The 21,751-nt window shown below is 33.6% G+C and overlaps 1 protein-coding gene across 3 annotated transcripts; it reads right to left on the reverse strand.

Moving 5' to 3' along the window:
• Positions 1-4,749: 4,749 nt before the first annotated feature.
• Zranb2 (zinc finger RANBP2-type containing 2) lies at positions 4,750-21,498 on the reverse strand. Of its 3 annotated transcripts, XM_026409146.2 has the most exons (11): positions 21,150-21,497; positions 19,356-19,408; positions 19,154-19,262; positions 17,918-18,000; positions 13,547-13,623; positions 12,540-12,674; positions 11,319-11,488; positions 10,187-10,273; positions 8,214-8,372; positions 7,102-7,176; positions 6,462-6,548 (listed from the first exon to the last, which is right to left on the reverse strand). In XM_026409146.2, the coding sequence occupies exons 1-10, from the start codon at positions 21,203-21,205 to the stop codon at positions 7,143-7,145; spliced, it is 963 nt and encodes a 320-aa protein (XP_026264931.1). In that variant the 5' UTR covers positions 21,206-21,497; the 3' UTR covers positions 6,462-6,548; positions 7,102-7,142. The 3 variants fall into 3 exon arrangements, with proteins under 3 accessions (XP_026264923.1, XP_026264931.1, XP_077647208.1); XM_026409138.2 differs by lacking the exon at positions 7,102-7,176 and having other exon boundaries at positions 4,750-6,548; positions 21,150-21,498; XM_077791082.1 differs by lacking the exon at positions 6,462-6,548 and having other exon boundaries at positions 7,102-7,172; positions 21,150-21,498.
• Between the last annotated feature and the right edge of the window lie 253 nt (positions 21,499-21,751).

Raw genomic sequence — 21,751 nt, forward strand, 5'->3', positions numbered from 1 at the left:
ATTAGTTCCACGTAATCAGGTCCTTCATCACTTCATTATGATGGGAAGTACTTGAAATTGTTTCCACAAAGTCAACTGTTTATATTTTTCTCATTCTAGGAACACTCATTGAGCAACTAGTCTGTCAGACCTAGTCTGTTATTAGGGATACAAGAAATCACATAAAAAAAAGTCTCTACATCAATAGTTTAGTGTGAATCTCTTCATTTCTACACAAAGAACACTGGTATCAGTCTTGTTTTCTCAGAATTATCTGCCACGGAGGCAAGATCTTATATGAATCTCTACACATGAAACAATTATGTACGGTTTTCATGACTGAGTTTAATTTATCTCAGAAATGCAAAGTAGATCTTTCAATCATCAACCAACACAATTACCACCTCAACAAAATAAAGGTGATATGCTGAAGTCTTTGCTAAATCAAACAGCTGCTTGCACTTAAGAATCCTGTACTACAATTGCCTTATTTACATGTCCAATAATTTCTTACTGGAAACTGAGCACCATAGTTACATTGCAGTGTGATGCTACATTCCATTTTTCTGAGGATTACTGCTCTACTTGACAGTTTGTCTGGATTCACATTGCCAATACTTTGCAGCTAACTACTGGTATCTCTGTTGTTTTCCATGACTGCTTTTAGCCTGGTTCCATGGATGGATATTCCCTATTCCTCGAATGACTCATTAGTCGGTGATGAGCACCATCCTGTGGTTTTCTTGATTCTAGGGATCCTCTTTTCAGATTCATCCGCTGGATTAGTGTTATATCTTACATTCTAAGCTTTAAAACTTTCTGCTTTTCAAGCTCAAGGCACTCACAGTGGAGAACGTACTTCTTAGGAAAAATTCTATTGTGCGTGCAAACTCAGTCTTTAAAGGCAAAACTAGAATTACATACTTTCACAGGTATGTAGTCTTCCTTTGGCTTTATGGGTCTCCTTCATAGTTTTAACTGCTAGACACGGTTCTGGGCAGTTCTACCTTATTTCTTTGGAGGTTCTCAATGCCAGGATCTTATATTTGCAGTGGCTTTTCATCTCTGGCCCCCTTTGCCAGGAGGCTCTGATCTTTTTCCAAAATTAGGGCAGCACCCTGTTAAAAACCTCTGTTCAGATGCAGGGCTTTGAGATTAATTCCCTTTGGGGCTGAGGTTGTGGCTCAGCTGTAGAGCTCTTGCCTAGCACGTACAAGGCCCTAGGTTTGATCCTCAGCACCACATAAAATTGGATAAATTAAAATAAAGGTATTGTGTCCATCCACAACTAAAAATCCCCTTTGAATCCTTTTCAGTTGTTTACTAGAATTTTTAAAAAACAAAAACCTATACAGTTTAACTGCAAGGCAATGTGATACAGGAATAGACATTGCCAGGGTTTCAATGAGCTTCAAAAGTCTCGTGTTTAAATATAATGGCTAATATGCAAGGTATGATGATGTATGTAACCCTAGTTACTCAGAAAAACTGAGGCAGAAGGATTAAAGATTTGAGAAAAAAAAAAAAAAGCTGGGGATTGTAGCCCAATGATAGTGAACATGGGTTAAATCACAGGCCAGAAAGAGATAATATAATGGCTAATGTGATGGCATATATGAGTGTTGAAGCCATGAGGGGCTTTCTCTCCAAGAGGAATTAGTTCCCCTTATTTGCTGCCTGCCCACCCCCCCCCTTTTTAAATAGCCTTTCCGCCTTCCATTATGTGAAGATGCAAGTAAGGCCTTCTACTAAGCATCAGATGCTGGGACCTAGATCTTGGACTTATTTTTTTTTTAATTTTTAATATTTATTTTTTAGTTCTCGGCGGACACAACATCTTTGTTGGTATGTGGTGCTGAGGACCGAACCCGGGTCACACACATGCCAGGTGAGTGCGCTACCGCTTGAGCCACATCCCCAGCCCCGGACTTACTCTTTATATATTACCCAGCCTAAGTTATTGTTGCAGCTGCAAAAAATGGACTAAACCAAACAGATCAGGGAATGTCTTAAATAATAAAAGTATTTTATATATACTCATAATGTAGATGATATATGTATACATATATCATTTAAATTCAATTGATTTTTTGTGAAAGGCATTATAAAAATGTCTTGAAACATAAATGAACATAAACCTTACTATACACTAAATGGATCACAGATATTATGCATGCATCCCTGATGTAGGCTAGTGAAAAGGGCCTTCACTTTAGCAGCAGTCTTTTGAAAAGCTCTCACAATCCTAGTCTAATCACAAAAATGACAAACTCTGAGGAGTCACTCTATAGGATACACAAGACCAAGGTCTTTACGAAAAAAAGAATGAGAAACTTGTGAGGTCAGAATAAAAGACACTGCATCCAAATTCAGTGTGGTACTCTTAAATGGGTCATGAAATTTAAAAAATAATGAAATTCAAATAAAATCAACAGTTATTAATGTGCAAATACTGGTTTTTTAGCTTTACAAATATACTATGTAATATATTAACAAAAAAACTGGATGAGGGTATAGGGGAACTCAATTTTTGCAACTTTTTAGTTAACCTAAAATCATAAAAAACACCTTTTGACGTATAATATTCATACAACATGCAAAAATGTTATCTGTACAAGCTTAGTGACATTTTTACATAGGTACATACAATTGTAGCCACATTTGATAAATACAGTTCTACCAACTAAAATAATTGTTCTACCCAGTGTATAAACATCACTGACCCAACTATTACAATAGCCATGTCTGTTCTTGAACTTCATGCAAATGTAATAGCAATGTGTGACCCCAGTATGACCCATTTTCAGGATGCTGTGTACCTGAAAACAAGTATTAAGAGTTCTACATAAATGAACCAGGTCAAGTTGACTGCTAGTTTTCTATAAGCATATTTTGAACTTACATTTAATTATGACAGGCACACAAATCTGATAATTGTGGGCTTTTTACATTTGCTTCACATATTTTGAAATAAATGCACAAATTACTTTCTTGGTCAAGTAAGTATCACCATGTAGAAAAAAATCCTTTTCTTTGCTCTCAAATCTACTTTCCTGAAATCCCTTAGTTCTGCATATTTTCCTTTTTTCAGAGTGATATCCACCTTTAGTTGTGGTGTTTCATCAATTACCTTTGACATAATCATTGATAGTTTGGGTTTAAACCCACCCTATTTGTTTTTGTTCTATTTTCTTTTATTACTATTCAAATGACCCATCCTTTATAGCCCTTTCAACTTTACCATCTACTTTCATGATGTATAACACTCTAATGTACAACCACATTCAAATACTGCACTTCCATTTCTTGCCTCTTGAACTATGTACTGTTGTGTATTTTCCCTTGTACATATAACTTCAATAAAATATAAACAATTTCCTCTTAAAGATAATTATGTAATAGATAAACCCAGTTAGCACTCTCTATGCTTTGTGTGGACAGTTTTCCATCTATTGTTAACAAACATCCTTTCTCTCATTGGCTTGTAAATTCTAGATTCTTAAACAGCTGGTTTGGATTTCATCTTTATTATCTAAATACATTTTGACCAGAGAATAAGCCAATTTTTCAGTACAAGATGTACTGTCTTTGGGCTTGCACTGCTTCACATTTCTTACCATTATCGTCTTTTCTCTTTCAGCAATTATGATCTGGAACTGAATCTTCATGTTTCCTATGGTTGGAGCTCTTACCAGTTTCTTGCATTTGAGGTAGTTTCCCCTGATGTTACTTAAGAATTAAGACTTAAAAATACAGATACCTGTGAAACCTCTTTGGGACTCTCCCTATAAACATGAGTGTCCTGAAGCCTCCTGTGTCCTCTCTGAGTATATTAATATAAAGGGGTAACTGCACAACGTAAGATGGAAACTTAAACTAGTGTTGTTCAGGTATCATTGTTAATCACAGTACGTTGGCCAATATACTAAAAAAATACTGGTGTGCTTCAGTTGAAAAGATAAATCTTGGATTGAAGTGAAAGTCTTCTATTTCCATTTTTTTTCCACACCTTCTAATTCACCTCTTTTTTTTATTCTAGAAATAAAAATTTAGTTGATTTAACTCAACTTCCCTAACTGTAGGCTTTCAAATGACATCCCCAAGCACTTCTTTAGTTGAAACCCACAAACTATTTCCATTCATTAAAAACAAAACGTCCTCATGATCATTTTTTTGACCCATGGAGACTGAAGTTATTTCTATTAAAACAAAACAAAACAAAACAAAACAAAAACAGCACTTAAGTTGGGGGGGGGGATTCCCTACATTCTTACCATCATCTTCAGTACTGGCTATGAATGCCATAGCAAGAAGATAATAAACATTAATTTATCTTTGTGCCTACAGATAGTCTTGTATATTTAGAGCTTATTTGAATGTGGATACTTTCAGATAAATCACCATTCAATACTGTTTAGATGAAAGAATCCCCAAAAGAAATTTAAAACCCAGCATCTAAAAATAAACAGCTGTTGAATGCTGTAAAGTGATAGTTTTAAAAGTAATTCAGGAAGCACACTATTAACATTTTGTTTTACCATAGGTAATAAAGATGTGTAATGTTCTGGCAGGAAGTATTCAACTAATTTGAGAGCTCTCTGAAAGTCACAAGTACATAAAGCTGTAACAATCTCTTTTAAACCAAGCACTCACATAAAAACATGAAAGTAAAGAGTTTAAAAACTGAAAAATTAAAAGAAATTTTTTCCTAAAAACAAACATTAGATCATAGTGTAAAAATCTGTAATTTCTAACAAACACCACACTTGATGCTTGACTCACAGACTTTATTTACATTTGTCTACAGCATCATTTCCTTATGAAATGAACTAGTACAGCTCAGTTAAACCAAGAAATCATAATCATCTGAATTGTCTGTAAACTCCTATTAGCTAAATTTATAACCTTGCATTTGCTTAGTACAGCCAAAGTTTTAAATACAAGAGAGCACAAGAATAAACCAATGTAACATGTAGAATCTAGATCATCATCTGGGCAATTTAGAAGGTGGACTTTCAAAAAGTCTGAGGCACAATTACAAGAGAGTAAAATTCTTGTGCAACCTACAGTAAACGTAGCAAGGAAAATTAAGACATAAAAAAACATGGGAAAGCTTGTAGTAAAAATATTATGAAAATATTTCTACATAAGGTATTTTGTTTTTAGATTGGTTGAAGAGAAAAACATTCACATTAAAATAAAAACAAATGTAATTTTGTCTGGTCTGTCTACTAAATACCTTAAAATGTTTAAAATTTTATTTAAATTGCAGCAGACAATGTTAAGAAAAAAGAAAAAACAAAAACAGAAACAAAAACAAAAGCAGTATCCCATAACAAAAAGCCCCCAAGCACAATTTTTGATTTCCTCTAATACTTACCTTGCATTGTCACTGAAGACACTGTTAAGAGAAACCTTTTTATTTTTAAACCAGAAAACCAAATAGAGCTCAAGTGACCAGATTTTAATTCTGAGAAACAAAACGCTAAGAGCATTTTAAGCCATAAGTTATTTCAAGTGAATAGGAAAAAAAATAAAATTTTGCTTATATCATGCAGAAATAAGCATTCACTTGTTATCCAGAAGAAAATTTTATGTAATGTGCTTAAACATCAAGGCAAATATTTGAATTCACAATTGTCTCTGTTGGTCTTTCATCGAAAGGGATATACAGTTCAAAAGCTTTCTTCAATTTGCTCATTAACTATGATTTAGCCTTTTCTACCCTATCATGTTTGATACTAGATCTTTAAAGGATATCACACAAAGCCTCTTAAACTTTTGAGACAAACATCTTGAGATAAAAAAAAAAAATAAAAAAAAAAAAAAAATCAGGCAACCATATCAGTAGAGAACAGATGAACTGGACTTTCTTGCCCCAAATTATGGTTCAGAAAGGAAATGAACACCACCTTTCTCCTTCTTCAAATCACAAGATTCTTTTGCATAAAAATGGTGCAAAACTGGTGTGAAGCTGCATAAAAGAGAGACAATGATTCTAAGGCACCCTCAGCATAGCGAATTTCAAATAAAGAAGTTTCCAGTAGGCTGCTTTACAACTTAAACTTGTCCTGGTAAGAATTACTCTGATATAGGTTAATAACATTAAAAAGGTTGTTTCCAATGAGTTTACCACTCTTGCCTCTATGCCCGAAGTACAGGCAAGCCTACTTAATCCTGTCTTAGCCAACAGACAGAATATATTTAGAAATAAGTATTTAAATTAGGAAACAAAGGTACTTTGTTATGCTGAGATGGTTTTAAATGAAGCAAATGGTTGTAAATAATGAATAATAGACCATCTATTTTGGGACATTATGGCTTAAAATGCAATTTACTTTTAATTTCACAAATAAACACAGTTGTATTATTCTGAAAAGCAATAAAGGCATGCACCTCTACTAGCAGATTTAGCACTTCTGACCAAGTAAGACATCAACTTCTTAAAAAATATGCTTCATGCACTGTACTGGATTTTTTTGTTTAAGATGTAATTTTTAATACATTATTTCTTTTTTGAACTTGAACGGGAACCAGAATGGGACGATCCAGAAGATGACCTGTGGCGCCTGTAAGACATAATGGACAAAGCAGGTAATCTAGTAAACTAGATCTGTATTTCAGCATTCATTAAGATTGTAAAAACAACAACAATAAAAAATTTAAACACCTTGATACTAGAAAAAGGAATAATTAAAAACTAATATGTAAACTTACATACATAAGATAATCTGGTGTTTACAGACTTGGATGTGAGCCTAGAAATGGTATACCATAATTTAAAACTCTATAATTGAGAAATATCTTCTTATTCCAAAATATAGCCACCTCTCAATTATTTAAGGTGATGAAGAGAAGCCTTGCAAAAATGCATATATAAACAGATATTGTACAACAGACTTATAAACTTGCTAATGAAGTGTGACTACACCAATCTCTGTGATACACTATAGAAAGTGTAATAAGTCTATATGTAAAACCAATACAGCAAGGCTTCCAAATGTGTAGGAATAAATATATTCATAAATAATTAAATTTTGGAAATTGAGGTCACACAAGATGATTGTACAATTAGTTATAGTGTTATATTCATGCAGCTAATATGAATAAGTCAATATCAACCTGGGTAAAGTAGTGGTGTTCCGTAGGGGTTGGCCCTGGGCTCAGGGTTGTTTAGTGTTTTCACCAATCACCTGGCTTATGGAATAGAGAACATGTTCATTAAGTTTAGATGACAACAAACTAGGGGGATTATATGTGGCTAAGATAAAATTTGCAGAAGTGGTAAGAAAGCAACAGAAGGAATTTCACTCAAGTACAGAGTAATTTTCTTACAAAGAAACAAATGCACAGAACTAAGACTAATTGTGTGTAATCTAGTATCTAAACTTTAAAATGTGAAGAAGCAAAACTAAGCATTCTGTACAAGTAGGAATGTATCTAGGAATGAGATAATCCTACTATCGAACCCAAATATAATCAGATTTTACATAATCCTTATTTTCACATGCTAAGAGGATATGGAAAATTAGCAAAGAATACAAATGAAGTCATTAAATGATTATATAATTAGACACTAAGAACCAAGTGAGCAAATGAAACTGAGTAATTTAGCCTGTTGCAGAAAAGGCTGACAGATAATTGCACTCTCCAAATTTTAAAAATATCAAAAAGACAAGTAACCCAGTAAAGGTCCTTCTAAAAAAGTATGGCTTTGGACAGCAAGATGAAAAATTTATTAGCTATAAGGAACAACTTCCTTATAGATGAAGGGCATGAAACAATTTGCTACTGTAATGCATTTATACATATTTAAAGACAGATTCCTAATGATCTGAAAGTTAATTTTATTAGATGTCCTAGAATTCCTATCAGTTCTAAAATTTAATTTAAAATATCATAAATTACAAAAAATCAACCCATAAATTACTTCAACATACAACTCTGAACTGCAATCTTTAAAAAAAAACAAATATAACCGAGAGTTGGCTATAATATTATACAAGGAAATAAAAATTTAAACAAAATGATCTAAGAATAGTTTGATCTATATTCTAAACAACTTGATCAAAGTATAAGACTAAACAAAGTAATTTTTTTTTAAATTTAAAGACGGAAAGTATAATTTAAAGGTGGAACAAAGGAGACGGGAATCTAACCCCTGACTAGGAAGTCTAGCTTATCTATTAAATATACTTAAGAACACCCATTCTTATTTCTACAGAAACCCAAACCTTTCAGGTGACCGTGATCTTGTTCGTCTTTTTTTTCGATCACCAGGTGAAGAAGATCTAGAACGACTTCTCTTTCTGTTCCTCTCAGGAGAAGATGATGAACTTGAATAAGATCTTTTTCGTGGGGAAGAAGAGCCCCTGTGGGACCTGGAGCTGGATCTTCATTGGTTGAGAAACAAATCAAACATTTCATTAAAAGAAGAAATGAAGAAGATTGTTCAGTTTCCAAAAATAAACAGGATTTATAACAACTACGAAAATTTTATATGAAAGAATACTTACTGCTTACTCAACAGAAGACTTCTGGATGAATATGAAAATACTCTATTTAAATATTAAGTTATTTTAATTTCATCTCTCTTTAAAAGCCCACATACTCATTATTTGTAATTAAAACCAGCATTATAGTATTAATAAAGAATTTAACTTTTTTCTACATAAGATTTTTAATTTAAAGCATATAAATAGTAAATTTAGCAGATTAACTGCAACTGTGTGACATGTTTAGAAATTATACTCTTCCATGTGGGGAGAGAGTATGTATGCTAAGTACAAATTCCCAAGGAAAACAAACAAAACAATTCTTTATGGAATTAAGCAACTCATAAGTTAAGCTGCTATATGAGAAATATGGTACAGAAACAAGAACAAACAGTAATTGTAGTAAACTGCTAAAAATCCAAATAAAAATGAGTAACTTTAAAACTTGATTTACATTTATTATATTTATGAAAGTACCACTATTCATGAAATATGAAGTGTTGACATTCACATGTTTCAGGCAGAAGTAAATGTACAATATTTAAGTGCAAAACTTTTTTCTTCATTTACATAGTTTGAAGGAATTTAGCTCAAACTTCCCAAAAAATTCACCTTTGGGCTTAAAATAAAACCAGAAAGCCCAAAAGGAGAATTCTTTGGAAAGTTATGAGCAAAGAATAATGTTTAAAAAGAATATAAAGGCTGTTCTATAAATCTTATAGTGTTTCCCAAAGGGAATATCAAAGTTTACAGATATTCATTTAAGTTCTAAAATAAAGGACTAGAATACTAATACATAATAAGAAAATGCATTTACTTTTTTTTTTTGGGGGGGGGGTGCTCAATACAAGTGTGCATATTATTCTTTTCTCTTTAAAGATTAACTTCATTTGAACTACAAGATCCGACTCAAACTAACAGCAATTAATTATGTTTACCAAAATAGCCATTATTAAACTTCAGTGGGATTTTAGCAGTTTTCTTATTTACCTTAAATGCCTTTAGTAAAAACAAAGGGAGGGTATTTTATCCAGTACAGAAAAACCTTTCAAGAGAGCTCCTACAGACTGCTCTCTCTACAGGTTTGACCAAATGCAACTTGAAAGTTCACAGCAATGCTTACTTCATCCTACCTAAACTAACTAATCATACTACCTGAGTTAGTTTTAAGACAGGTGTCTGTTCTAACAATACTGTTTATAATACTATTTAAAATTAGAAATTAAAAAAACGTACACAGTACTCTGTAGAAACTTTATCTGACAAATGGCAAAGCTTTTTCTATAAACATTTGCCTTGCAAAACAAATCTTGTTTTGAGACAAGATTATTTTTCTTCCTTTTAATAACAAACTTTTCTTTTGCATATTAATTTTATTTGAACACTACTGCAAAGGAAATCAAATACTAGTAGTGGTGTGATGATAAGATTTGACTTCATCTTCCTACTTTATTAAATCTTAGGACAAAAATAACAAACTCTGCAATAATGGGAAACAGCCACCTTAATTCAATCATGGGAATGTCTTGGCACACGGCTGGCAATGGAAACATTTCATGGTAAGAAAATTAAGCCAAGGCAAGTGCATTAGTTTTCTAATGCTAAAATAAAATTAACAAGTAGAAGCAAAATAAGAGAGAAAAGCAGCAACACCTTCTGCAGCCTTTAAATATTTTTCTCTCTGTTGTACAGAGAGATGCTACCTCATTCACCTTGATTTCGACCCACGAGATCTCGAACGTTCTCTGGAACTGGAACGAGATCTTGACTGCGAACTGGAAGAACTTCTTGAACGGGACCTGGAACAACATGGAAGCATTTTTTTTTCCCCCAGGACCACTTAATTGATCTCTGTGATATGAACACTGAAAGAAAGACATACATTAGAGTTCATTTTCATATAAAACATAAATATATAAAATTAAGATTTCCAAAATTTTTGGTTTTAATAAAAAAATATTACTTAAAAAATTAACTATCACTTTTCAAACCTGATAAAATTGCACTAAAACCACTAGGTTGTAAACACAGAGCACCACCATAGTACTAGAAAAACGACAAATACTTTTATGCTCACAAATAATTTATTAGAAGCCACCCAGGACTAATATATCCAGGAAAATAGAATGTTACAATATATATTTAATTTCAAGAATGTTCCTACCACTATTTAAAATTCCTTGTCCACAGTATTACTTAACTGTGAATAATTTTTTTAAGAGAATGCTGTTTATTTAAGGCACTTCTATTTTTCAGCCAAAGTTTTATTTTTATTGCCAACTATAATTACAGAATATGCATTTTACACTACCAAACAAAAGAATATTTAAGTACAACACCAACTGAATCCTCTATTCCTGGACAACCAAGTGATAAACAGTAAGTCACTGAACTAATATGGCAGATCTTGTTCTTTATGCAGAATACTGATATCAAAAGATTATCAAAAATTGTGTAACTATGATTTCAATGCTCAGAAAACTCTCTATACTAACCTTTAATATCCTGAAATAATAACCCTTCACTGAACCTAAACATTTCTAAATGTAAGCTATTTAGATATTTAAATATCACTGTATGTCATAATTTAGTTGAATTTTTAAGTTTATTTTAAAAAGTCAGAATGCTAAAACATTAAAGGTTTCATATTAAAGATTTCGTATTTCTTAAAACAGTAGACAGTATGCATCTACATGGCATCAGGGTAAAAAGTGTTTTAAAAGGTGACTTGAAAGATCTTTTAAATAAAAAGCTTATTTAATTAAAAAGAAATTGAAATTTATAAATAAAGAAGTTAGATACTGACATTTTGACTGGTGTTACCCTTGACCTGTACCCGTTTACCTGGACCTAGACCTTGAACTTGAGGGGGAGGATGAGCGTGATGAAGATCGTGAATGTGAAGATCGAGACTTTGAGCGACTTCGTCTATTAGATTTCTTTTTATTACTATCTTCTTCTTCACTGGCATCAAGATTATATTTTGAGAGATCAGCATCATCTTCATCCTCATCCTAACAAAAATTCATTTATATTTAGACATTTAGATATTAATGCTACCTACTAGGGAAAATGAATAGGATCACATCCTGGATATCTGCATATGAATATAAGCACTTGAATCTCAAAGTAAATTCATTCTCAAATTCTGAAATATACCTATTCTATTTCTCATTCAGCTAATCAGATAGATAGGCTAGATAGGTGTAAACCTGGAAGTTATACTCTTTTCCTCTTTTTCTATCACAATATATTACCATGTTAGTTATGAAGAACATTCAATTCTACTTCATAAACAAAAGTCCCAGAGTCTAGTACCCTTAGTCTTTAGGTTAGAACTTGAATCCTTTTTTCTCTAGTATATCACAGTAACTCTCAGCTAGTCTAATTCTTGAAGTCCATTGTGGTACTCCAATTTCTCAATATATTAACACTTCTCATCCTGAAGAACAGGTCAGATAAACACAACTCATTTGTTTCTGGAACACTTGCATTCTAGGACCTTTCATGATCAGCCTTCAAAGTACCCCGAATCTGGACCAAACAGCCAAACTAAAACTTACCATCTGGCCCCACAGAATATCAGGTGTTGTCCTCATCATTCTCTCTTCTATTCTAAGAACAGTGGTCTACATATGAATTTTTAATGTCTGGTTTGTTTTCTACTCAACAGAAACTATCCGCTGTTCTGTCTGAATCTGCTCTCATCCCACCTCTTTTTACTGGCTCCCTCATATCATTTAAGTCTCAGCTCAAATTTTACCTTCTCATAAATCACCCCTGAAACCAAAGTAGTCTTCTTAATGTGATCGTATCATGTGTCTTCATAGCTTTATTAGTATCTTGGTCATTTACATCTGCTCTTCTCTAGAATTTAATAAGAGAAGGGTGGTTCTTTCTTGGTCACTATTTTATCTTAAAAAACAAAAACTGTGTGGCAGAGTAGAAACTAAAACCTTTATGAGACTATATCTTTGTCAAGGCTCCAAGATTGTCAAAATGCATTCATGTTTATGTAATAGTTCAAATAAGACAAATGGAAAATAGGGCATGGAAATTATTTACCTCATCTAATTTATATTTAGAAAGATCTTCATCCTCATCCTCTTCTTCTCCCTCTGATTCTTTATCTTCAACTTCCTTTAATATAGAGGCAGGACCAACTGCCTTTCCTCTGTATTTTTTCTTTTTACGTCCAAACTAGAGAAAAACAGTTTCAAAATATTTCAGTGCACTGAAAGTGCATTAATATTTTTTAAAAAATTATCTTTATATATATAATATATATCTTATAATTTCTTTATTTTTATATTAAATTTTTATATACGACAGAATGAGTTACAATTCACATTACACATATAGAACACAACTTTTCATACCTCTGGATGTATACAAAGTATATATTCACTCCAATTCATGTACTTTGGATAATGATACCCATCACATTCCACCATCACCATAAGCCCTGCCCCCCTCCCATCCCTCCCACCCCTCTGTCCTATCTAGAGTTTGTCTATTCCTCCCATGCTTCCCCTTCCAACCCCATTACCAATCAGCATCCTTCTATCAGAAAATATTTGGCATTTGTTTTTTTGGGGGATTGGCAAAAAAATCCATTTACCTGCAAATGCCATGATTTTATTCTCTTTTATTGCTGAATAATGTTCCATTGTGTATATATGCCACTTTTTTTTTCTTTTTTTTTACTCTATTCATCTACTGAAGGACATCTAGGTTGGTTCCAGTTTAGCTATTGTGAACTGTGCTGCTATAAACATTGGCTGTGTCCCTGTAGTATGCTGTTTTTAAGTCCTTTGGGTATAGACCAAGGAGAGGGATAGCTGGGTCAAATGGTGGTTACAATCCCAGTTCCAAGGAATCACCATACTGCTTTTCATATTGGCTGCACCAATTTGCAGTCCCACCAGCCATGTGTGAGTACGCCTTTTCCCCCACATCCTCGCCAACACATAAATTGCTGGAAAAGACTCAACTTGTATTTAAAAACATTCTCCTGAAGATAACATATTTTCCTAATTTGTATTTAAACTACACAACCATGTCCAGCTTACTTCATCATATTCTCCATCAGATTCTTCTCTTTCTATATATTCAACATTTTCTCTTTCATTAAAACCACCACCGTATCCTAAAAAAGAGAGCACATAAACTGTTGACAATTCAAGTAACAAAAACATACCCATATCACTTCCAAACAGGAAAAAGAAACTCCAATCAATGGCAGTTGCCTATCCATATAAATTATTAGTCTTTTAAAAGCAAGTTAAGAATAACCACAAAGAACAGTCTCAAAGTTAGATATAACTCAATTTAAAGTCAAACTGCTATATTTCTGTTTCAATAAGAATCAAAGATTTAATATCACTGTCTACCAGTTCCACAAAGCTTAAATTTTGATACTGCTGAGCTAAAATGTAGTGATCCACTAACTAGAGCTTGGAAAATTCCTAATTTATACAGGCAAATACAATGAAATGATAAAGGTCACCCTATGGCTTTGGTTTAATTTTTGTCTACATAATTATTTTTAGTTCACAATTAAAAGTTATTCAGGTTTCTGAAATAACTAGTAAAGCTTCAAATTAAAACTATTCTATTATAAAGTAGTTAAGATTAGCAAACCCCTATTTTGATATTCAACTAATGCTTATAACTTGGCACATTTTGACATAAGCTTAAAACAAACTGGAATAAGAAATGAGCTACTTTTAGAAAAAGTGAGATAAGAAATTTTGAATAAGTCTTCCCTCATGACAAAGAGGTAATGAAGAATAACACAATCTAACTTCAGAACAATACCATTACACAAGGCCAATGATTCTCAGATTTACGAACTTCATGAGCCCACAAAGATGACTTTAAATTTATTAGTTGTGGCCATTAAAAAAAAAAAAAGACTTCTGAAAGAAAATCACATCAATACAGCGTCTCTTTTCTTCATTATACTTTGTATCAATAAAAAGTTAGGAAAGATGAAACTCTTCTTAAAAACCACATGATTTTGATAGGCAAAAATTTATAGAAGAAAAATAGAGCAATAGAACAAGTTTGATATTACAATATAGTTGTCATCAGCGCAAATAAGTCCTTGTTCAACTGGACAGGATAATTCATATATGGAAGCATGTAAAAATATTAAAAACAATCCTATTTAAAACCAAGGAGTTAGGCTTTTAGTGGAGTTCTCTGTTCACCTTTAATATTATAAAAGTGAAAAGAAATATGGCAAATATGTAGAAAGCTGAAGATTAAATTACAGTAAGATTAATTTAACTCACGTAGGTAATTTTGTTTTACAATGAATATGACAAAAATACCATGCTATCTTCTCATTCTCTCATACAAGTCTCAGAAAAAGAAACTAGTCTGTTGACAACATAGATAAGATATATTGTTTGAATTGTATGAAACATCTGATTCATGAACTCTTTCCCTGCACAAGGGAAACATAGTAGCTCCATATCATAAAAACACTTGGGCATGTCATTTTTACCAAGTAATAGATAGGTTGGAAAAATGTCATGTCATTTATGCCCAGTAAGTAATAGGTGAGCTGGAAAAATGGTGTCATACTTTCTTTCATTTTGTTGATTTAGTACTCTACAGGTAATATATTCAAAAACTCTTGCTTCTTCTTCTTCTTCTTTTTTCTGTGCTGCTAGGGATTGAACCCAGGGCCTTATATATGGCAAGGGAAGCACTCTACCAACTGAGCTTCTGGTTCTTGACGCTTTCCCAGTGCAATTCTCTCCCCACAAATCAGTAACAACACTGAAATTAGGTGACCCTTTCAGTCCCTTATTTAAATATCCTTTAGATACTTCCTATTAAGAATGAAATATAAACTCTTTATTATGACTTACATGGTCTTGCTGATTTCTAAAATGTTTCCTGAAGCTAACAAGGAGCTAATCCAATATGCTCAATTCACTCAAGCTCACAAAACCTATTCTTATTTGAGTAAATTCTCCTCACATCCTTATTTGAATAACTCATTTTTACTTCTTAAACACAACTTTCAAGAGGACTTTTAATCTTTGGCACAAATGTCTATTTTGCTCAACAGGTGATCACAGTACACTGCACAGTGGTTTATGAATATTTTTTCAATGAACAAAGATAAATACTGTTATCTAAAAACTTTTAGTTTCTTTAGAAGGCTTTAAAATACAATGGTAGCCATTTTTTTTCATTTCTTTATAAGATTTTATAATATCAGAGCTTAGATAAAATAAGTAATCACAAATGAAAGCTTAAGCTGGGCATCATGATGCACTCCTGTAATCCCAGGAGGCTGAAGCAGGAGGACTGTAAGCAACCAAGATCCTACGCACCTCAGTGAGTCCCTGTTTCTAAACAACATACAAAATAGGCCTGGGGATGTAGCTAGGTGGTCAAGTGCCCCCGAGTACAATACTCTGTACAAAAAAATACAATACCCTGTACAAGTCTTAGAGAAAAAAGGATGAATATAACATATACTTCAAAAAGATTATTCTAACAATTTTTTGTGATTCTATTCTCTATTCTCAGTTAATTTAGCACCTGAGAAGTTAAAAAAATTAACAATTGTAAAGAATATACATTCCAGTGTATTAACATTATTTTAATAGTTATCCTTAATAGTTCAATTTAAAAAAAAAGTGGACAAAAATCCACATAATGGTAAATTCTAAAACAAGAGATTAATTACTGTATAATAATATGATGGAATTATGCTTAAGACAGTAACTTTCAGAGGTAGTGTATCATCTTTTTGCTTAATTCACATCCTGTTCCAATGCTCTCTTGGAACTCGGATAGTTTCATTTCAAATAAGCTAAGAGGAATTGAAAAGCAAGAAAATGAGCTATTTTGCATATTCAACTGTTGCTAGCAAAAATAAGAGAAATGGAAATGGTTTAAGATATCAGAATGATGAAAAAGCTGAGAAAGGAAGGAAAATAAGAAGGTATAAAACACAAACTACAGATTTTTGCTACAATAAAATTTGAAAGAAGTCATGATGTAGATAGATCAAAATGACTAAGTAGAAAAAAATTTTGAGACTAAATTTTAAAAATGGTCATTTCAGTTCAGGAAAAAACAAAAGAGCTCTGGTACAAACTGGGCAAAAGGGGAATTTATAGAGACTACTAGGTGGCTATTTTTCCATGACAAGACAGAATGGTATTTCTGCTAACAGTAGTAATATAAAATGATTTTTTTTTTTTAAAAGATAGAAGGGTGAGATGAAGGAGCTATCTAGGGTAAAGAGAACATTTAGGTTTCTGGCTTATGTAACAATTATGGTGGGTGGAACAAATCATGAGAAAGAAACCACTGGAAGAGGACCAGGTCCTCTTCACATTCAGTTAGGATATCATAAACCTAATATCTGTATGGCAATGCTGTATGAGCAGCTGAATACATTGGTCAAAGAAGTTTGAGTTGGAGACATAAATTTGGGTACCATGGTGTGCCAATTGTTACTTAAAACTTGGGAATGTGAAGAAAAATTACCGAAAACAGAAAAGGCCTAAAGAGTGGACCTTTAAGAATCCCAACATGCAGTGGAAAGGCAGAAGACAGAAGAACCAGAGATGCTAAGGAGAAAAACTAACTTTGATAGGCAAGAGAAGGAAAAAAAAGGGAAAGTCTTATGAGTTTAATCTACTTAATCATCACAAAATTGAGACTATGAAGGTGGTCCAAAATTAGAAAAACAGGCAAGTAGTTTATTAACTCAAAAATCTGAGAGATTATATGTAGAAACTCTTGACTATGTGATATATAAATAGTTGAGTGATAAAATCAGAAGTATACAGACAATGTGTTTGGGGGAGTTGCTAATAATGGGAAAACTAAATTGTGTGATAAAGTTTTAACTATGACACTGCAACAGAGATAATGGTAAATTTATTATGTTAGCCAAGGACTACCAAACACCATCCAAACAACCTGTGGTCTTTTGAGACCCACCTATGAAGAATTATGAGCATTTTGACAGTTCTACACTATGGAAAGTGTATTCTTAGTCAAGTTCAAGAATTATTACCTACTTTCATAGGAAAACCTCCTTTTTGGATGTACTACAAAATTACATGAATAGGAGACAATACTGTTATAATTACCAATTTACAAACATCTGAATCAGTGAGGGAAAATGTAGAAAAACATTTCTAAAAGTATACTAATGACCCTTCTTGTTGGGATAGGACTCCCTACCACTATTATTTTTTAATAAACTGTGAAATTATGAAACAAAAAAATTTTCTGTAAGGGAAAACAAAAAATCCCAGTTTAAAAAAAAAACAAAACACTAGGGCAAAAGACACAGAACCCTCAATTATTACTGTAATCTTTCAAAAAGGTGATATAATGGTCAATTCAACTTTTAGCTTCTTTAAAAATAATTTTGTTACAGCATAGTTGTATCTTACCCGTTCTTTCTTCTAATTTAGCATACTTCGGAGTATTACACATGTTACACTCTGATCTTCTGGCCCAATTTACATTACTGCAACTACAGAAATAAAAAAAATTTAAATCAGAAGGTCATGCTACAAGGTTAGAAAAATTTTAGCATTCTACAATGTTAAAAGAAAAACTCAGATGAAATCACTAGCATAAAGCAATGTTTACTAAAAATGTAAATAAAAATCTACATAGCATGAAGAAAAACTAGTTGAGAAATGACAAAGTGTTAACGTCAGAGAATCTGCAGCCCTGGGCTAGGTGCTATCAATTTGAATTAAAGGCTCCACTAATTTTTTAGTCTGTGAATTCATCTTAAAGATGATTAGGGGCGTACTCTTGGATGTTAATTTGTTGATATTCCCCTCCCACCTCTACTAATCTGTTTAAACACTGAACTCCATAACCTACCAAATCCAGTAACTTAATCTGCTGTAGGAAAATTTCTTAATACAAATTTAAATTTTACAGGATCAGAAATTTATGTGAGCCAGGCATGGTGGCATATGCCTATAATCCTAGCAGCTTGGAGGCTGAGGCAGCAGAATTGTAAGTTCAAAGTCAACCTCAGCAACTTAGGAAGATACTAAGCAACGCACTGAGATCCTGTCTCAAAATTTTTTTAAAAAAGCGGGGACTGGGGATATGGCTCAGTGGTTAAGTGCCCCTGAGTTCATTCCTGGTACCAAAAAAGATATTTCCCCGAGAACCTTTACTGATTCACTCTTCTTCCATATACCTAGGATTTATCTGCACAGCAAAAAAGATGGAAGCCAGGAAAATCAATACAGAATTAAATTTAAACTAACAATAGAATCCTTCCTAATTAAAAACAATTTTTGATGGAAGACAACTTCTGATTCTAAAATTACTTTGTTAAATAGTCAAAATGAATTTTGTGATGCATTTCCCATTAATGACAGAAAACTAAAACATTTTGAATTTTTTCTCAATAACAAACATTTATTTACTGGTATATATAATCCATTATAGTAATAACTATTTTTAAATATTACATTTAAAAAATGCAAAAAAATTTAAAAATTTCTATTATACAAGATGAAATGATTAACAGCCAAAAGACCTCCAATTTAAAAGGATACACTGACTTGTTAATGTGATTAATAAGTTTGTAATATTAACAAGGGAGTGACTGGATGCATTAATGGCAGGAAGAGTGAACCATAATTTGAAACACATACGTTTTACACTGCCAGTCATTAGCACTAAATAGGCCTCGGCTCTTTTCTGCAAGTGTCTTTCCTATTTCAGTACCCCCAGCCTTCATCATTTTTGCTTCAGTTGTTTTCTCTGAAAATAGAAAAATAATGCAATATTAATCTGGGGAAGATACAGAAACGATCTGTACATACAATGTTAATAGAATCTTCTTTAAATACTTACCCCGACCACATCGATTACAGCTGGTTCTTCTAGCAAAGTTTACATTTCCACATCTGAAAATAAAAAGCATTTACAGAAATCACGTAAGTCATGTGAATGTTTAAGGTGTCCTCATCACATTATCCAGAAGTTGTGGATTTCAGAACTCGAATCTGTCATGTCAATAACATTAATTATAATAAAATCACAATTTAGCTGTAGAAAAAGTGACTTGGGAGTCACAAAAACAGGATAACAAAACCCAGTTATGTGACCTTGGTTAAATCACTTAGGATCTCTGCCCTGGCATTTTTGTATTAGCATACACCCTTACAATGAAACCCCACTGCAAAGCTTAAGTGAGATTTTTATCCTGCTTCAGTAATTACTGAGAAGACATCAGGGAGATTTAAACAAAAACACCCAAGTACAATCTTAGTACAGGAAACAATAAGATATTTACAACGTTGCAAAAAGTTTTACAAGAAATACAAAATCCAATTGGGGGGAAAAAAACGATAAGGGAGGGGTGTTTTTAAACACTGTAAAAGTTTCCTGTATTAATACATACTGTAGAATAGTCTCTTTTTATAAATATATTTTAATGCACAGAAGTATGCATTTCACTCTTAAAAGTCCTTCCTCAAATATCTGAGGGTGTTGTCATTTCACAGGTGATCAAAATTTGTTATTCTATGTGTTTTGAAGGTTTTCTACAGTGTCTTACCACACATAACAACTCCATTCCCAACATAACTTTTCTGTTCTACTTGATATCAGAGTTAGACTTCAGTCTCTTCAGATCTTAACACTGAACCAGTATTAATGGCTGCCAATTAAGGAGTATATGCTGCATTTCATTTTCTACATACACTACCAAGTTATTCCATCTATTCACTACAAGGAAGCAATTCTATTCCAGTTTTTTGGATGGACTAAAACGAAACTAGAATTAAACACTGGTTTGTCCAACAGATTTTGCTCTTCACTACCATGAACTATCCAGGGCTAATTTAGTAGCTGGAAGAAATTCAAGATTTTTATTTAAACATGAAATGTGCATTAAATATTTTTGAAGTCTCCAAGTAGACACATCTATTTATGTGCCTACAATAAGATCCGCCTAAAAACAATTCAATAGATCACATTGGGTTTAGCAACAATGTCAAAAAGCAGAGTCACTAAAACACGTGGTCAGGCGTCTTTCAGGGCTGATGCAGGCAAAAATACAGGCCTTTCGACTCGAAAACGACAAAAAACTGGATTCTTGCACAAAATTAAAGATCACTTAAGAGAAAAGATGATAATTTCCCAAACCAAAGAAATCGAGTCGAGAAAACGGTATAAATAAAGGCAAATGTACGATTAAAAATACAGAAAACAAGAAGAAAACGACGAGAGCAAGAAAGCGACGTTTTCGGCAAACAAGAATAAAGTTCTGCACGAAAAAGTCACGTGGGGGAGATCCAACACCGAGCTGGCCACCACCGGGGAAATTTCCTTATCTCTGAAACCTGGCCTGGGAGGGGGTGGGGTACAGAGACGAAAGGGTAAGTGATCTCGCAATGCACAAGGGACCACCTTGGAAAGATAATGCCGAAGAAACGCTGGTGACAAACCCAAAACAAAAGGTCCCAGAAAGACATTCCTCAGAAAGGGACTGGGAGCTTCCTTTCCGCCTGGGAGCCGGCGGTTCGCCGCCTTAACCCGGCTTAAGGAGCGGGAGGAACTCGTAGAACAGCAATTGCTGAATCGACCTGAAAAAATTGTTCACTGATAAGTACGGCCCCAATTCGGATCCCTTCATGAACTCACTTTTTGTCGGGGCAAATCCAGTCCCCGTCACTGACTCGGAAATTCTTGGTCGACATCTTGGACGCCACCACCACAGCCACCCGCAGCTACGTCTTCACAGGAGGAAGCGGGCCAGGGACTTTCGGCATCTCGGGGCTGTCTCCACGGAGCCTGACTCCGGCCCCTCCACTGCGTTAGGATTTGATGATTAGGGTACTCAGCCAAGATTGAGTTTGAACGATATTATACAGATCAAAATGCCTGTGCAATTGTTTCCTGGCTGAAAAGTTAAAACGCAAAGAGCTTTTCTAGAGCTAAATTTACAGGCACCGTTGGGACAGCCCAGGCAGGAGGCCTTCGTGGCACTAGAAGCTTCGGAGAGCCCCCTACAGGCGGGAGGACCCAGAAGAAAGGAACTTCCGCCTAGGTGGGCGGAGCTATGGGAAGCTGAGACGGAAGTGATTGTGAGCGGTACAGGGGCGTGGAAACGCACATTACCTAGTCTTTGTTTTGGCGTGATGTGAAATGGGTTGTTAAAGTTTCTGGAGTTTATTTTAACGAAGGACAGAACCTGGTTTTTTCCTTATGCATGTGGGATTTCATTTAGAAGCCTACTTTTTGGT

The sequence above is a fragment of the Urocitellus parryii genome, chromosome 11 (genome assembly GCF_045843805.1).
Source record: "Urocitellus parryii isolate mUroPar1 chromosome 11, mUroPar1.hap1, whole genome shotgun sequence".
In the NCBI taxonomy this organism is placed as follows: Eukaryota; Metazoa; Chordata; class Mammalia; order Rodentia; family Sciuridae; genus Urocitellus; species Urocitellus parryii.